Raw genomic sequence first — 18753 nt, 5'->3', positions numbered from 1 at the left:
AGTGATTATTTAAATTAAAGATAAAAGCAATAAGGCAAACATTTTCCCCCCAACATGCATCGGAATTGGTAAAGTTAAAGCACATGGGATTGGGGGCAAGGTACTGACTTGGATAGAGAACTGGTTGGCAGACAGGAAGCAAAGAGTTGGAATAAACGGGTCTTTTTCCGAGTGGCAGGCAGTGACTAGTGGGGTACCGCAGGGATCGGTCCTAGGACCCCAGCTATTCACAATATATATTAATGATCTAGACGAGGGAATTAGATGTAATATCTCCAAGTTTGCAGACGACACAAAGCTGGGTGGGCGTGTGTGCTTTGAGGAGGATGCCGAGAAACTCCAGTATGATTTGGACAGGTTGGGTGATTGGGCAGTGTTGTGTATTTTGAATGTTCTATTTGAATTGTTCCACATAGCTTACCATAGTTGTGATGTGCAATGCACTATGGGAAATAGAGTGCATTAAGTGAGAGGTTCTTCTGGAAGTAAAGATGGCTGATAACTGAACTCTGTCTCCTGCGTACACTTTTAATTGTTATACAAGCAAGGTTATACACTCTTGCGATATAACAGGCAGATGCACAGCAGATGCAGTATAATGTGGATAAATGCAAGGTTATCCACTTTGGTGGCAAAAACAGGAAGGCAGATTATTATCTGAACGGCAATAGATTGGGAGAAGGGGAAGTGCAACGAGACCTGGGTGTCCTTGTGCACCAGTCGCTTAAGGTAAGCATGCAGGTGCAGCAGGCGGTTAAGAAGGCAAATGGTATGTTGGCCTTCGTAGCGAGAGGGTTCGAGTACAGGAACAAGGATGTCTTGCTGCAGTTGTACAGGGCCTTGGTGAGACCACACCTTGAGTATTGTGTGCAGTTTTAGTCGCCTTATCTGAGGAAGGATGTTCTTGCCATGGAGGGAGTGCAGCGAAGATTCACCAGACTGATACCTGGGATGGCAGGAATGACGTATGAGGAGAGATTGGGTCGATTGGGCTTATACTCACTGGAGTTTAGAAGAATGAGTGGGGTTCTCATTGAAACTTATAAAATTCTAACAGGACTAGACAGACTAGATGCAGGAAGGATGTTCCCAATGGCGGGGGAGTCCAGAACCAGGGGTCACAGTCTAAAGATAAGGGGTAAGCCATTTAGGACAGAGATGAGGAGGAATTTCTTCACCCAGAGAGTGGTGAACCTGTGGAATTCTCTACCACAGAAGGCAGTTGAGGCCAATTCATTAAATATATTCAAGAAGGAGTTAGATATATTTCTTAAGGCTAAAGGGATCAAGTGATATGGGGAGAAGGCAGGGACAGGGTACTGAGTTTGGATGATCAGCCATGATCTCATTGAATGGCGGAGCAGGCTCAAGGGGCCGAATGGCCTACTCCTGCTCCTATCTTCTATGTTTCTATGTTTCTATGTAATTGACCAAATATGCTGGTCTGCTGTTGTTAGTGTGTATGTGGAGAAAGTGGATTTGTGAGAAGGGGGGAGGGGAACAAGAGGCGATAGATACTCCTGTTAGATTTAGATCACTGAAGTCACAAAATAGATACTTCCAACAGAGCAGAGGATTACACAAAGATGTGAAAATGCTTGTTTTAAAGAGAATTTTGCTCTGGCAATAACGCTCATTCTTATATTCAGCTCGGCGACTCTGCCAGTGACATTCCGATGTGCTGAGGAAAAAAACAAAGTGGACAGAAGGATCACTAGATTTGTGTTGCCAGTGGGTGCCACAATAAACATGGATGGAACAGCTCTATATGAAGCAGTTGCTGCTATATTTATTGCTCAACTTAATGACTATCCATTGGATGCAGGACAGTTAGTCACTATCAGGTGAGACCTCCATTTCTGGCTTCAATCAAGGTGTAAGGATTTTGTTGCTTTTATTTTGAAGGTGCTGGTGCTGTCAAAATTATAATACAGGTAGACTACCCTTTATCCGAACTTCCGAAAACCGAAACCCTCTAAAAACCGAAGGTTTTTTCGGTCAGCGTAAGTCGTGCGCACGACATGACCAGAGTGGCGCACGACCCCCCGTGGACCCCCCCGCGGACCCCCGCCGACCCCGACCCCCGCGGACCTTCCTGCGGACCCCCCCGCGGACCGCCGCCGACCCCGACCCCCGCGGACCCCCCCGCGGACCCCCGCCGACCCCGACCCCCGCCGACTTACGCTGAGCAGAGGGTCAGCGTAAGTCGTACGCACGACCCCCCGCCGACCCCCCCGCGGAACCACCTGACTCTCTTCCAAAGGCTCGAAAGCAACGAGAGCTCTGAGCCCGCGGCGGTGCCGGCCCCTGTTCCGACCGAGCACGATGACCTGTTGGTGGAAATGCGGAACTTCATTGCATTCCAGGCTAGCAGTGACGGACAAGCCACGACTGCGGACCCCCCCCCGCGGACCCCCGCCGACGCCGACCCCCCCGCGGACCCCCGCCGACCCCCCCGCGGACCCCCGCCGACCCACCTTCCGAAATCCGAAATTTTCCGAAAACCGAAACACGGCTGGTCCCGAGGTTTTCGGATAAAGGATAGTCTACCTGTATTGCCTTGTTAGAATTGAGCTATTTTTCACATTTTTACTATTATTTTCCATGCATAATGCACTTGAAGAAATTGTGGTATTCGCCTCTGGCCCCAAAGTAAGCTTCCCACAAAGATCTCGTGGTTTTAACATTTGATTATCAGTCAATACGCGGTATTACCATGGAAAAGCCAAAGTTTTTGTCAGTTTCCATGATTTGACAGATTACACTGATTGCTGACTATGGAGGCAGTGGGCACAGTGCAGCCAGTGTCAAAGCAGTGAGTGACTGACCGCAACTTCAGGATTTCCACGTTAGGATGCACGTGCGCAACATCCTGAGGCTGTGGTCAGTTTCAAAGTGCTACATTTGGACGAGCTGTGACAGGATTTTAGAATTTTTCTTACAGAAGGAACATCAGCAAATGACGTAGAGTATGATCTCAATGTTTTTCAATTGAACTTTTAAACGTGTGTCTGTTTATTTCTAGCATTACAGCAACGGCAGCTAGTATAGGAGCAGCTGGAGTTCCTCAGGCTGGAATGGTCACCATGGTGATTGTTCTTACTGCAGTTGGATTACCTGCTAATGACGTCACTCTGATCATTGCCGTAGATTGGCTTCTGTAAGTGTCCATGAAGGAACAAATCCATCTCGTAGGAAATGAATTATAATTCTGGAATGGAAAAGAAAATTGTAGCCAATGGTCAAGATGCATGTTATTTACACTCAGAATCTGCAGTGACTGATGCATGGGCATTACAGCATATCTCATTACTGAAATCTTCTTTTCTGCATCATACAGTCTACTTTTGACACCAGAGCCTATCTCCATCTCCCCACTTTCAAATAAAAGAACATTCATTCAATCTACTACCCATCTTACAACATGACAACACAATAGCCCTCTACATGAGAGTGCCAATAATCACTACCTGATTTAATAAGTCAGCACCAAATAAATGCACCCTTTTTCTGTATGACTCTAACTGCCATAAATAACAAAGCCCGATGTCAATGCACATTCTATTTTATTAGATTAAAGTCCAAAGTGAACACAATCCAACCTATTCTTTCCTACCACTGGCCTTTCTTTTACCTATTCTAGTGCTTCTCCTAGTTGTAGTCTGAGAGACAGTCTAAGAGATGATTGGCTGCTCATGCTCTACAAAAAGCTCATGGGACTACAGTGGCCTTCTTCTCATGGCAGTTTGCTCCTGGCTGCATATCTGGAGCTTGTTTCTGGGCAGCCTGATATCACCTGTTGGGTGTTGCTGATGCAGTGCTCTGAAGAAAAGCTCCATTGATGTCTGTAAATAGCTTTCCTGATTTTGCCTCAAATGAGAACTGCTGATTTAAGAGTCACACATGTCAGTTGCTGCACATCCTTCAAGACTGAGCTAAGCGCCAGCGCTGGTTGGACACAGCAATCATGCTAATCAGCAGGCGGCACGAAGATGGCATGCTGCCTGCATTTCAATCAACGGGCATGGGTTAATCGCACATCAAGATCCCCGTGCCCATTTTTGGGGGCTATCCAATTTAGCAGCCAATGTTCCTGGAACATTCACCTTTTCGGGCAAGTATCCATGAGCTTTGGATCACATGACTCCAAAGCCATAGGCAGCTTTCTCCTCAGTTTCCACTTGGAATGTGGCACACCCTCATGCAGTTCACACTCCTTTGGCTCCCTCATGCTTTGTGAATCACCGTGTGCCACATCCTCATTAACACTATCTAACTGCCCTGGGTGAAAGTATCTGAGCTGGTGTCTGGGAGTGAGAAGCAGTGACATCGTGGGTGACTTTGAGGGGTTTGAGGCAGAGAAACATGGGGAAGATTACGCTCCAGAGACTCCTGTGTGGCCTGGTTCTCTTCATCATTATTGTCATAGTCAATGAGGAAGAAATGTATGCCCCAGTGCTCGTCTTCATCATCATCATTGTCCTAATCCTTCTCCTGTTACTCAAGTGGCTGTGGTCTTCAGGAAAGGAGTGTATGAGCTAAGAATTGATGAACATTACCCTCTTGGGAATGAGGAAACATTATGTTAGGGGAGATGGGTGGCCATAATTAAGATTCCAAGTTAATGCCCCTTAACCAGAGTGCATTGTGAAAGGTTAGATGAACAACTGTTACTTTTAGAGTTTGAAGAGTGGACTGGTAATTGGGGTGCGCAAGGAAAAAAAGGGAGAGTAGCCAGTGTGTCACTTTGTCTGCCCTGATCAGGCCATTATATTGTTTGCAGCATTGATTTGTAGTCCTGGGGGTGAGAGATGGCACTCAGTGTTTGCTCCACCCCCACAACATGGCAAGAGAGACATTTTTGACAGACTTTCTGCCACAAACACCCAGCAGTATGTCTCTGTGCTGTGCCCTGGTCCCTTGTTTGGCTGCCTGTGCCAGCTGATCCTGTGTTAAATACAAAAACAGTAATGAGGTATCCAGATAAGCTAGCAGTCAACTGAGTGAACTAAGCACTGTTCCTTACTGACCTGCTACTCCCCTAACCTGCTGCTACAATCTTCAAAATAACAATAGAAAATGCTGGAAAAACTCAGCAGGCCAGGCAACATCCGTGGAGAGAAATTAGAGTTGACGTTTCGGGTCGAAACCCTTTCTTCAGCTGGCTTTCTCAAGGCTTCACACTAATTTCCAACACCTCAGAAGACTATTCCCATTTTACATAGGTTTTACGCCAATCACTACTCCAAAGTATATACAAATGAGCTGACCAGCAAATTCTCGTGTGCAGGCCATCAACTCTTTTACCATTAGCTTAAAAGTAGTGTGACTCATCATGTTGAAATTCTTGGCAACAGAGGTATTATAGACCACAGTATTTCAAAACAATACAATGTTTTAGGGGTTTACCTGTATTTATAAGGGATGTATGATATTCCCATCATGTTAGACACAGCTTCTAAGGAATTAACTTTCAGTGAAATGTGAAAAGTGTGAGGTGATGCATTTTGGGATGACTAACAAGGCAAGGGAATACACAATGGGCTGGATTTTGCCAGCCCTGGGGAGGCGGGTTTGGAGGCGGGATTGCCGGGAAAATTGCAGAATTTGGGGGCGGGTGCCCAATCCGCCCCCAACCCACCTCCGTGCCATCTTGCCAGGAGGCGGGTAGCCGATCCGCACCGGGTCCTGCCTCCTCGAGGCGGGAAGGGGATTAATGCCAATTAACTGCCTGTTAACAGGCAGTTTTTTGGCTAATCCCTATTTTGAGCCCTAAAATGCGGGCTTCCCGACAGCTCCGAACCTCGCCAGGGTCAGCAAGGTGGGCCATCGATCTGCGGGGGTCGGGGGGGCCGAGATGTCCGGTGTGCAGGTGAGTAATGGGTGCATGTGTGCAGAGGTAAGTGTGTGAGGTGTGTGTAAAGTGTTTTAATAAGTTTTACTTACTTCTTGCAGGCTTCCTCCCTTCAGGTCTCGGGAGTCCCTCAGCTCACCGGCACAGAAAGCAGAATGGCCGCTGAACTGTCAAAAGCTGCAGCCTTCTGCTTTGTGGTCAGGAAGGCTTTCTAATTGAGTCTTGAGTAAAAACACAACTTAGAAGACAGATTGTCAGTGTTTGACAGCTTCACAGAGCTGTCAAATGATGACATTTCATCTGTCAAAAGTTCTTGACAGATGAAACAGCACTCGCTGATGTCACCTGTAACTGGCTTTCCCTTAATTGGCCTGCTAAGCCCTCTGGGCGGGCTTAACAAGGTCAATCAAGGGAAAATAGTGTGGGTTGGCCACAAGTCAATGGAGGCGGGACTAAAACCCAACAAGTGGGAGTCCCGCCTCCAAAGCTCCCCATTGACAAAATCCAGCCCAATGAATGGGAGGACCCTAGAAAGGACAGGATCAGAGGGACCTTGGTGTGCATGTACATAGATCCCTGAAGGCAGCAGGACAGGTAGATAAGGTGGTTAAAAAGGCATATGGGATACTTGCCTTCATTAGCCGAGGCATAGAATATAAGAGCAGGGAGGTTATGATGGAGCTGTACAAAACGCTAGTTGGGCCACAGCTGGAATACTGTGTGCCGTTCTGGTCACCACACTATAGGAAGGATGTGATTGCATTGGAGAGGCTGCAGAGGAGATTCACCAGGATGTTACCTGGGCTGGCGCACTTCAGCTATAAAGAGAGACTTGACAGCCTGGGGTAGTTTTCCTTAGAGCAGGGAAGGCTGAGGGGGGACCTGATTGAGGTGTACAAAATTATGAGGGGCATAGATAGGGTAGATAGAAAGGAACATTTCCCCTTAGTAGAGGGGCCAATAACCAGGGGGCATAGTTTCAAGGTAAGGGGCAGGATGTTTAGAGGGTATTTGAGGAAAAACTTTTTGACCCAGAGAGTGGTTGGAATCTGGAACTCACTGCCTGAAAGGATGGTAGAGGCAGAAACCCTCACGACATTCAAGAAGCATTTAGATGAGCACTTGAAACACCATAGCATACAAGGCTACGGACCAAGTGCTGGAAAATGGGATTAGAATAGACAGGGCTTGATGGCCGGCATGGACACGATGGACCGAAGTGCCTCTTTCTGTGCTGTATAACTCTATGACTCTATGTAGCATTTTTGGTTCACATGAACTAGCAGACATGAAAGTAGGACGGTGGCATTTGAAATGTTAATCAATTAACGGTGGAGATTATTGTGTAAAATCTCAAGCATTTAATCTCATTATGATGGATTAGTTTTTCTATGACACCTAAGCAACCAGGCATTGGTTCATTCATTGCAACCAGCAGAGGGTTTAGCTAAGCTATTTGGACAAACACATCAGAAAGAAGCATTTTGATCAGAGGTAACTTTGATTGACAGCTCAGTGGGCTAATCCCACCCCCACGGACATTATTCGTAAGCGGCTAGCTTTTTTCGATATCGCTGTCTCTCAGACAGATTGGGTGCACAAACCTGTGCAGCTTATAACCAAAAATAGAAAGCTAGTCAGTTTAAGATTAATTAGCTTCAAAGTTACAGTTTGACCAGAGTGTCAGTAAGGCTTATGTTTTTGTTATTTTCATGGAACAAAGAGAAAATTAATGGATCTCACTGTGAAAACTGTATTCTGCTTATTCATAGAAGATAGGAGCAGGAGTAGACCATTCGGCCCCTCGAACCTGCTCCGCCATTCAATGCGATCATGGCTGATCATCCAAATTCAGTACCATATCTCTGTTTTCTCCCCATATCCCTTGATCCCTTTAGCCTTAAGAAATATATCCGACTCCTTCTTGAATATATTTAATGAATTGGCCTCTACTGCCTTCTGTGGTAGAGAATTCCACAGGTTCACCACTCTCTGGGTGAAGAAATTCATCCTCATCTCTGTCCTAAATGGCTTACCCCTTATCTTTAGACTGTGATGCCTGGTTCTGGACTCCCCGACCATTGGGAACATCCTTCCTGCATCTAGTCTGTCCAGTCCTGTTAGAATTTTATAAGTTTCGATGAGGTCCCCTCTCATTCTTCTAAACTCCAGTAGTACAATCCCAATCGACCCAATATCTCCTCATATGTCATTCCTGCCATCCCAGGTATCAGCCTGGTGAATCTTCGCTGCACTCCTTCCATGGCAAGAACATCCTTCCTCAGATAAGGCAACCAAAACTGCACACAATACTCAAAATGTGGTCTCACCAAGGCCCTGTACAACTGTAGCAAGACATCCTTGTTCCTGTACTCAAACCCTCTCGCTACGAAGGCCAACATACCATTTGCCTTCTTAACCGCCTGCTGCAACTGCATGCTTACCTTCAGCGACTGGTGCACAAGGACGCCCAGGTCTCGTTGCAATTCCCCTTCTCCCAATCTATTGCCATTCAGATAATAATCTGCCTTCTTGTTTTTGACACCAAAGTGGATAACCTCGCATTTATCCACGTTATATTGCATCTGCCATGTTTCTGCCCAATCACCCAACCTGTCCAAATCATACTGGAGTTTCTCGGCATCCTCCTCACAGCACACACGCCCACCCAGCTTTGTGTCATCTGCAAACTTGGAGATATTACATCTAGTTCCCTCATCCAGATCATTAATATATATTGTGAATAGCTGGGGTCCAAGGACCGATCCCTGCGGTACCCCACTAGTCACTGCCTGCCACTCGGAAAAAGCCGTTTATTCCAACTCTTTGCTTCCTGTCTGCCAATCAGTTCTCTATCCAAGTCAATACCTTGCCCCCAATCCCATGTGCCATGAATTTTATTTAAATAAAACCAGTTTGTTGGCTAAAAATCATGTCTCATCCTGTTAGGGTCTCTTTCAGAAAGGTAGGTGAATGCACATGGTAGCATGTGGAAAGTTACAGTAGTAGAATGCACATGTTCTATTTTATGATCTCTGGATCACACTACTGTTTAACTAGATGTTGAGCAGTAGAAAGGTACTCTCAGAATCATTGGAGACATGAGGTCGATTTACAGAAGTGACTGGTGATCCTGAACTCAAGAGAGTAGCAACACAAAAGTCAAATATTTGTAACAATCACTGGATTCCAAAAAGTGCTTTTGGAAACCGAGAAATTGATAACAAACTAAATAGAAACAATTATATTTCAGAGCACTTACTTTAGTTTATTACAAAAGTGCATAAAAATCATGGATGGCCAGACTACTTCAGGATTATATCTTATTACAGATAGAATGGTCAGAAAATAGTCTACCTCACTTTGCACAGATACTCATTCTGCTTGCTGTTGATCCCTAACCTCTCATGTTCGCTTCCTCAGGGATCGGTTTCGGACTATGGTAAACGTACTTGGAGATTCGTTTGGAGCTGGAATTGTGGAGAAGCTATCCAGAAAAGAACTGCAGCAGATGGACCTCACAAGTGGCATTGATATAGTGAATCCATTTGCTTTGGAAACTGCTGCATCTGAGAAAGAGGAAATGAAGATAAAGGAAGCGTATGTCAATGGGGCATTCGATGTAGATAAGTCAGACGCTGTAGCTGTCACAGAAACATCACAATTTTGATTGAGTAAGGATAAGTCGAGAATGACCATTTGTGATTATGATGTACACAAGGATTACCTTGCCAAAACTGTGAATCTGAATCAATTCATAAATTTATTCTCACCTATAATGAATACCTTAAGATAAGCTTTTGAAAATATAATATACACTGACCATTGAATACCCTGATAATCAACTGCAAATTATTCCTCCATCAGCTTGCAATGAAGATATGTTAATACTCCAATCTGAATGCATAGAGTGAGATACAGCAGGTTAGCAGTCGTGTAAATCAGCTGTTATTGAAACTAAAACAGGGCCGACTGAATAATCCCTCCTCCATGAAATTAAAGGAGTACGTTCTATAAAAACAAATATTAGATGCCAAGAATTAATATTGGGTAGCAATCCTAACTCTTGATTCAGATAATTATTCTTAAATGTTTGCTTAAGCTTATGATAGTCTCAACCCTCAATTAGTCTGCCTCATAATCATTCTAGATAGCCATTATGTTCAAAATAATGTCTCAAAGAGTGCAAAATCAGCCTTTAATGTTAAGAGGAAATAATGATTACGGTATTACATGTGTAGTGAAATCTGTCTGAAACCTGCCTTAAAGTCTATCTGCATAGATACCTGTCTATTATGATCAATTAGTGACAGCCTCAACAGTAAGCATTACCCTTATATTAGTAGCAACACAGCATGCATTTCCTGACAATGGTGTGACTAATTGTGAAAATCCCAGGATAGGGCTGATTCAAAATGATTCTGACTGCATTGGTTCCTCCAACGACTAACCAAGTGATGTGACAGTGGCGTAACATTTGGCATGAATTTCCTCAGGGATTCTTCTGCTCTGTCACTGTAACTTCGGTGGAAGTTTGGTGGAAACCCTGTTTCCGCACATAAACAGAGTTTCTAACAAACTTCCGCTGATGTCATGGCAGCAGGGTGGGAAAAGTCCCGAGAAAATTCACCCCCATTGTGTTTTCTCCAATGTAAAATAAGGAGCTCTATATTATCCAATTCACTTCATGATTTTACAATGTCGCTGTTTAAGACGCACTATTTACGCCTACCTACCAATGGTGAATCAGCCGACAAAGACGTTCCAACTATATACATTGGCAAATGATGTGCCAATATTTAGTTAAAACATCTGTGTGGCCTGATGATATTGGCTGCATACAACAGGTATATTGGCATCTTCCAAAACTGAGACCACCACTGTACTTGTCTAGGTATACATGTGCCATATGATGCAGGGTATACATTGCTGCCATTAGCACGGTCCTGCTCCAAAATGTAACTTGCCTGGTGAACCTGAGCCAACATTAGTCAATGCACCTCAGCTCATGAGATTTGTACTCAGGTTTGGAATAATATTAGTGTGTGAATTATTTATTCTGGATTCTGTATTAGGACTCGGTTGCCCAAAGACAGTCTCAACTCGAGTTGTTATAAACAAGCTTCACTTTGATTTCTAGCAACTCTATTTCAGGAAATTGATCTTGATGTTACTGTATATAATTGGCAGGAGAAGCAATGATGTGTGCATTACTTTAATCTCATCTAATATAAAAACAGAAAATGCTGGAAATACTCAACAGGTCAGGCAGCATCTGTGGAGAGAGAAAAACAGAGCTAGCGTTTCAGGTCGATGACCTTTCATCAGAACTGGCAAAAGTTAGAGATGTAACAGGTTTTAAGCAGGTACAGAGGCAGAGAAAGGGGGAGCAGAGGAAAGGACAAAAGGGAAGGTCTGTGATAGGGTGGAAGGCAGGAGAGATTAAATGACAAAAGGGATGATGGGTAATGGGAGAAGTAAAGTAAAATAAACTAGAGGAGGTGTAAATGGCAACAGCAGAATCATTACCAATAGCTGCTGTCTGAAAAAATGGGAGCAGTGGTTATGATCTGAAATTGTTGGACTCGATGTTGAGTCTGGAAGGCTGTAAAGTGCCTAATCGAAAAATGAGGTGCTGTTCCTCGAGCTTACGTTGAACTTCATTGGAACAATGTAGGAGGCCAAGGATAGAGCGATCAGAGTGGGAGTGGGATGGAGAATTAAAATGACAAGCGACAGGAATCGCAGGGTCACGTTTGCGGACTGAACGGAGGTGTTCCACAAAGCGGTCACTCAATCTGCATTTGGTCTCCCCAATGTAGAGGAGACCGCATCGTGAGCAGTGAATACAGTATACTAAATTGAAAGAAGTATAAATAAATCGCTGTTTCACTTGGAGGGAGTGTTTGGGGCTCTGGATGGTGGGAAGGAAGGAGGTAAAGGGACAGGTGAAACCTGCTCACCTGAAACGTTAACTCTGTTTCTCTCTCCACAGTTGCTGCCTGACCTGCTGAGTATTTCCAGCATTTTCTGTTTTCATTTCAGATTTCCAACATCCACAGTATTTTGCTTTTGACTTAAATTTAATTGTTTGTATCCCTTTGAGTTCTACTGTTCCCTCTTTTTCACTTCCTCTGCACTTTGCATGGGAGTTTTTCTTTTATTTAGCAGTGGAAATGTGTTGATGTTCTTACAGGAAACATCAATAGTGCTGAAGATTGAAACATTTGATCTTAATAATACATACACATATGTCAGGTCAGTCATGTGGGATTCACTAAGGAAATCAAGGTGTGTATGGAATTGCCCTGAGCACAATGTCAGGGACCATTTTAATATATATACCATGTTTTGCAGAGTTGTAATTAATGAGTTAGAACATTTTAATACATTAGATTTACAAGCATACCCCAAAGTATTTGGATTTAGGAGAATATAGACATTATTTTAAATCTCTGGTGACTTGGACAGGATCAGGAAGGGAGAAAAAAGGATGAGTAAATGATGGAGCAAATAGGCAATTGTTCATTGGACAGTTAAATGCACTTGAAATATTTGAAGACTGTTCCAAAGGTTTTCTTAAAACACAAAAAAGAAAACAACAATGAATGTCACTCAGATCCAATACAAAATTAGGCACTGTCAGCAAACTACTGATCATATCTTAAAAATTCTGAATCAACTGTCCAACTAAATTTGCATTTTGTTCCATTTTGAAAACCGAGACCAAGAAATTTGACTGGCGCCCAAAACGGATGCAAAGTTGGCAGAGCAATGGCTCTACCCTTCGGTCCATACCGACCAGAGGCCTGAGTCAGATTTGGCTTTGGATTTCGTTTCAATGTCACACGCGAGCTGCCGGTGCCCCGCTCCAGCTCACCAGTCAGGGAGGGCGGGAAATCGGCCAGTTCACAGGTGGTGCTGGCTGGCATCTAGGGTCTTGGGGGGCGGGGGGAGGAGGCAATTCCATGAGGGGCCTTGAAAGTGCTGGCCGTGGACAGAGATTGTTATGGGCCCAGGAGGAGCACACCTGCAACACAAAAATAAAAATTAAGGATTTCTTCGGCTTTTTTTGAGTGGCCTCCATTTAAGGACCGTTAGTTAGACCACTCAGTGCCTAGTGCAACTAGGAAGAGCACAGCACAAGCTAGCACCCATTTGTATCTGAATTTTGCAATTGGAGTCCTAGAACTGGCACAGAGCCTTAATTTGCATATTCAAACAGTCTTTCGCCTGCTCCAGGTGACTACACTGCTCGCCCATTTACAGGCCTGCCTGAATATCCCATCAGGCAGGCCTTGGACCTGAAAAGGGCAGCCAAGGTGTCTCCCCAATTCTCAACTGCTGGCCACCCATTACTTAGGTGCAGAATGGATGGCTGTGAGTTGAATTTCTCCCCTCACTCTGCATGGCCATATGTAATTTTTCTGATTTTTCTAGCTGCCACGTTTCCTACATTAAACAGTGACTACACTTCAAAAGTGCTTGATTGGCTGTAAAGTGCTTTGGGATGCCCTGAGGTTGAGAAAGGCACTATATAAATACAAATCTTTCTTTTTCTGGTTGATTGATGATATTTCTCAATTGCCATTTAGCTCTTTCCCCATTCTCTACCTCCCACTCTTCTGTGTGTGCAAGGTTAGAACTTCTATGCGCTTGCTCCCATATTCCTTTCCTTCTCTCCTCCCCACCCAGTTTTCTCCTGTGTTCTCCTGAAGATAAATCACCCATACTGCAGTGTAATTCTGTTGGTGCAAATAACCTATCCTCACTTCAGTGGCCATTATGCATGTGCAGGACAGTGACCATCGATAGGTTATTTAGCCATAGGGGAACATGACCCTGTCTTCATCTGACATTGACAGAAGGGCATTTTCCAGAATTGGAAGCGGCAACCTTGGCTGATGCTTTCCCTTTGTTGCCCAGAGGCATTAATGCCATTTGCAGCACCCGACTGCTATCCTGGATGAGGTCAGTTCATAGAGTTATACAGCACAGAAAGAGGCCCTTCAGTCCATCGTGTCTGCACCAGCCATCAAGCCCTATCTATTCTAATCCCATTTTCCAGCACTTGGTCCATAGCCTTGTATGCTATGGCATTTCAAGTGCTCACCTAAATGCTTCTTGAATGTTGTGAGGGTTCCTGCCTCTACCAAGCTTTCAGGCAGTGAGTTCCAGGTTCCAACCACCCTCTGGGTGAAAACGTTTTTCCTCAAATCCCCTCTAAACCTCCTGCCCCTTACCTTGAAACTATGCCCCCTGGTTATTGACCCCTCTACTAAGGGGAAAAGTTCCTTTCTATCTACCCTATCTATGCCCCTCATAATTTTGTACACCTCAATCAGGTCCCCCCTCAGCCTTCTCTGCTCTAACGAAAACAACCCCAGCCTGTCCTGTCTCTCTTCATAACTGAAGCGCTCCAGCCCAGGTAACATCCTGGTGAATCTCCTCTGTACCCTCTCCAATGCAATCACATCCTTCCTATAGTGTGGTGACCAGAACTGCACACAGTGTTCCAGCTGTGGCCTAACTAGCGTTTTGTACAGCTCCATCATAACCTCCCTGCTCTTATATTCTATGCCTCGGCTAATGAAGGCAAGTGTCCCATATGCCTTTATCTACCTGTCCTGCTGCCTTTAGGGATCTATGTACATGCACACCAAGGTCCCTCTGATCCTCTGCCCTTCCTAGGGTCCTACCATTCATTGTGCATTCCCTTGCCTTGTTAGTCCTCCCAAAATGCATCACCTTACACTTTTCAGGGTTAAATTCCATTTGCCACTGTTCTGCCCATCTGACCAACCCGTCTATATCATCCTGTAGCCTGAGGCTTCCCTCCTCGCGATTTACCACTCACCAATTTTCGTGACATCTGCGAACTTACTGATCATACCTCCTACATTCATATCTAAATCATTAATGTACACTACAAACAGCAAAGGACCCAGCACCGATCCCTGCAGTACACCACTGGACACAGGCTTCCAGTCACAAAAACAACCTTCAACCATCACCCTCTGCCTCCTGCCACTAAGCCAATTTTGGATCCAATGTGCCAAATTGCCCTGGATCCCATGGGCTCTTACCTTCTTGACCAGTCTCCCATGTGGAACTTTGTCAAAAACCTTACTGAAGTCCATGTAGACTACATCAACTGCACTAACCTCATCCAAACACCTAGTCACCCCCTCGAAAAATTCAATCAAATTGGTCAGACATGATCTCTCCCTGACAAAGCCATGCTGACTATCCTTGATTAATCCTTGCCTCTCCAAGTGGAGACTAATTCTGTCCCTCAGAATTTTTTCAATAATTTCCCTACCACTGATGTTAGGCTCACTGGCCTGTAATTCCCTGGTTTATCTCTACTACCCTTCCTGAATAATGGTACTACATTAGCTGTTCTCCAGTCCTCTGGCACCTCAGTCATCCCAGCATAGACCAAGGATCAAGCCTAGAAAGTTCCTATTCTGTATGGTTAACTAACATATATAGCATATTGATCCATCCAATTTTCTAAATTGTGCACACCATACCTGCAATTTCTATATTTTATAACAGATTTATTTGCATTTTATATGTTAACATTAACATAAAGTCAATGTCATTTAGCCTTGACCTCTCTTCAAAGTTCTAGAAGGGAATGGCAAGGTTCTAGATTGCTGACTTGGCCTAAATTTGACTTCATTCATACATTTTCTAATGTGAATGAATGTAGGATCGACTTTAACTGCTGGAAGTTAGGCGGCAGGAGCTGAGGGCAATTTTGCATGGGAGTGGGTCAGCCACTCAGCCATTTCCAGTGGAAAGCAACAGCTGGGCGGTGGGAGGTAGATGAAGATCGGGCCCGCTGGCATCAAGCGAAGACTGCTGGCAGCAAGGTGTGTGCGGGAAGGGGGCTGTGGCGAGGGTATCACAGCCAGTGGGAGGGTGGGGTGATGAGCCCTGGTCCCGGAGGAGCAGCTTCACCTGGGGGTGGGGGGGGGGGGGCGGGGCTGGCTGTGGCAGGCGTCTCACTCAGGAGAAGGTAAAAAATTTCACCGGGGTCCCATGTACCTTATGGGACCTGGATTTGCGTTTCTTAATGAGGCGCCTGGCAGAATCCAGCGGGAGCTTCATCTTCCACCAAAACCAAAATAAGATTGCAGATCAGCAGGAACAGAGCGGGAAATGGAGCCGCTCCATTTTAACTGCTCGCACACTCTGTTCCGGCCGATCGGGGAGAGTTAAAATTGCCCCTTGTATTGTATATAAACACTTTCTGAAGGTCGTTTTTTAATTAACACATTTTAATTAACCATATTCAGACTGTGCAACATTCAATCAACAGATTTAATCATTGCAGAGGCTTCTGGGTAAAATATAAGTTTAAATAAATTTTACAAATACAGAATTGACATTTTCTTTAGAACTTTGGAATATTTTTATGGTTGTTAAATGTCGCATTTTTGATAAAAGAGGTAAATAAGGTATATTGTATTAAATTGTAGATTAATGCAGATGTATCACCAGGAATAAGTCTGCATGTACAGTTGATTTAGAGGTAACTTTGCTTGCAAAAACCTACATGAACAAAATGACAGCCCTGATCACTTGACAAGCACTTCAGTTGTTATTGGACTTCTATGGAAAAAAATATTCGTAGCTGCTCTTGCTCCACCTCCGAACCTTGTCCGAACAAGGTTTCTGTCGCAGGAGATTCACCCATTGTAAATAGCCTGAGCAGACCAAACTTATAATAAAAGGGAACATTTGAAATGATTGTAAAATAAAATGTTCCGCTGCATAAAGAAGTGTTGAAATAAAAGGAATCTGTAATAAAGTGTAAACAACAGTAAGATGTGCATTGAAACCACTTTAAGCTCACAATAATGAGCGTGGAATACAGATGGAAAAAAACTAGTTTAAGGATATTTCACATGTAAACTTCAAGGGATTGATTGTTTGTGGTGGGGGAGGCTGGGGATCATCAATTTATTTGTAAATCTTGTTTCTTGTTGAATAAAGACCCTGCTGTATACGTGTACAATGACTATTTGGGTCAGTATGGAACATAATTTCACACAGACATAGATTACACCTTTATGCACGTTCACACTTTGGGAGAACTATTGACTCCTCCTGAAAATCCAAGATTAGTCCCAATGACCCATATCTTTCTGGGGACAATAATCCACCTTAACGCTCACCAGTGTGTCAACTCATAATTTGAAGCTGAAAACAACTTTTATTTATATAGTGCCTTTAACACAGTAAAACATCCCAAGGCGCTTCACAGTTGTATTATAAGGCAAAAAATTTGACACCAAGCCACATAAGGAGAAATTAGGCCAGGTGACCAAAAGCTTGGTCAAAGAGGTAGGTTCTAAGGAGTGTCTTAAAGGAGGAAAGAGAGGTAGCGAGGCAGAGAGGTTTAGGCAGGGAATTCCAGAGCTTAGGGCCTAGGCAACAGAAGGCACAGCCACCAATGGTTGAGCGATTATAATCAGGGATGCTAAAGAGGGCAGAATTAGAGAGCGCAGATATCTCGGGGGGGGGCGCGGTTGTGGGGCTGAAGGAGATTACAGAGATAGGGAGGGGCGAGGCCATGGAGGGATTTGAAAACAAGGATGAGAATTTTGAAATCGAGGCGCAGCTTAACCGGGAGCCAATGTAGGTCAGCGAGCACAGGGGAGATGGGTGAATGGAACTTGGTGCGAGTTAGGACATGGGCAGCTGAGTTTTGGATGACTTCAAGTTTACGTAGGGTAGAATGTAGGAGGCCAGCCAGGAGTGCGTTGGAATAGTCAAGTCTAGAGGTAACAAAGGCATTGATGAGGGTTTCAGCAGCGGATGAGCTGAGGCAAGGGTGGAGACGGACGATGTTACGGAGGGGGAAATACGCGGTCTTTGTTATGCTGCGGATATGTGGTCAGAAGCTCATTTCAGGGTCAAATATAACACCAAGGTTGTAAATAGTGTGGTTCAGCTTCAGACAGATGTTACGGAGAGGGATGGAGTCGGTGGCTAGGGAACAGAGTTTGTGGCGGGGACCAAAAACAATGGCTTCGGTCTTCCCACTATTTAATTGGAAAACATTTCTACTCATCCAGAACTGGATGTTGGACAAGCAGTCTGACAATTTAGAGACTGTGGAGGGGTCGAGAGAAGAGGTAGTGAGATAGAGTTGGGTGTCGTCAGCGTACATGTGGAAACTGACGCTGTGTTTTCGGATGATGTCACCAAGGGACAACAAGTAGATGAGAAATAGGAGGGGCCAAGGATAGATCCTTGGGGGTCACCAGAGGTAACGATGCTGGAGTGGGAAGAGAAGCCATTGCAGGTGATTCTCTGGCTATGATTAGATAGATAAGAATGGGACCAGGTGAATGCAGTCCCTCCCAGCTGGACGACGGTGCAGAGGCGTTGGAGAAGGATGGACCCATGCAGTATTATCTTCAGAAGTGCACACGCTCATCTTTGACACCAACAAGTCTCGTTCTCATGGTGATATTGCTTCCTCATCTCCTAACTCCAGACTGGTTGATGCTCTGATTATTTTACTGTTACCATTGAATTTAAAAAAAAATGTAGAATGCATCACCAGTAACAGCAGCACCAAGAAAGCATACTTCATCTGTGACATAAACGTTTTGTGAGCAGAGACCTTTTAAATAAGGGGTTGTCAAAAATTGTCATAATTTTCAAAAGTGTATGCAGCGTGCATTGAAAGGAAGGGTGTTATGTCTTGTGTACAGTTTTCAGACAGTGTTACATAGAATTACATACAATGTACAGTACAGAAACCAGCCATTCAGCCCAACCGGTCTATGCCGGTGTTTATGCTCCACACGAGCCTCCTCCCACTCTATTTACTTCATCTCACACTATCAACATATCATTCCTTTCTCCCCTTAAAT

At 44.5% G+C, this 18753-nt stretch overlaps 1 protein-coding gene across 1 annotated transcript in view; it reads left to right on the top strand.

The window, feature by feature from the left end:
* Nucleotides 1-11077, top strand: part of slc1a1 (solute carrier family 1 member 1) — an 86659-nt gene extending 75582 nt beyond the window's left edge. Inside the window, exons 10-12 of the mRNA XM_085984174.1 lie at nucleotides 1650-1844; nucleotides 3026-3160; nucleotides 9278-11077. Of these exons, the coding sequence (XP_085840300.1) occupies nucleotides 1650-1844; nucleotides 3026-3160; nucleotides 9278-9524 (577 nt within the window). The 3' untranslated portion in view covers nucleotides 9525-11077. The remainder of the gene's footprint in view (nucleotides 1-1649; nucleotides 1845-3025; nucleotides 3161-9277) is intronic.
* The last annotated feature ends 7676 nt before the right edge of the window (nucleotides 11078-18753 follow it).

Source organism: Somniosus microcephalus, chromosome 1 (assembly GCF_052327205.1).
Source record: "Somniosus microcephalus isolate GS21.2 chromosome 1, FLI_Smic_1.0, whole genome shotgun sequence".
Lineage (NCBI taxonomy): Eukaryota > Metazoa > Chordata > Chondrichthyes > Squaliformes > Somniosidae > Somniosus > Somniosus microcephalus.
The sequence above is the reverse complement of the archived record's forward strand: the minus strand, read 5'-3'. Positions and strand labels throughout refer to the sequence as shown.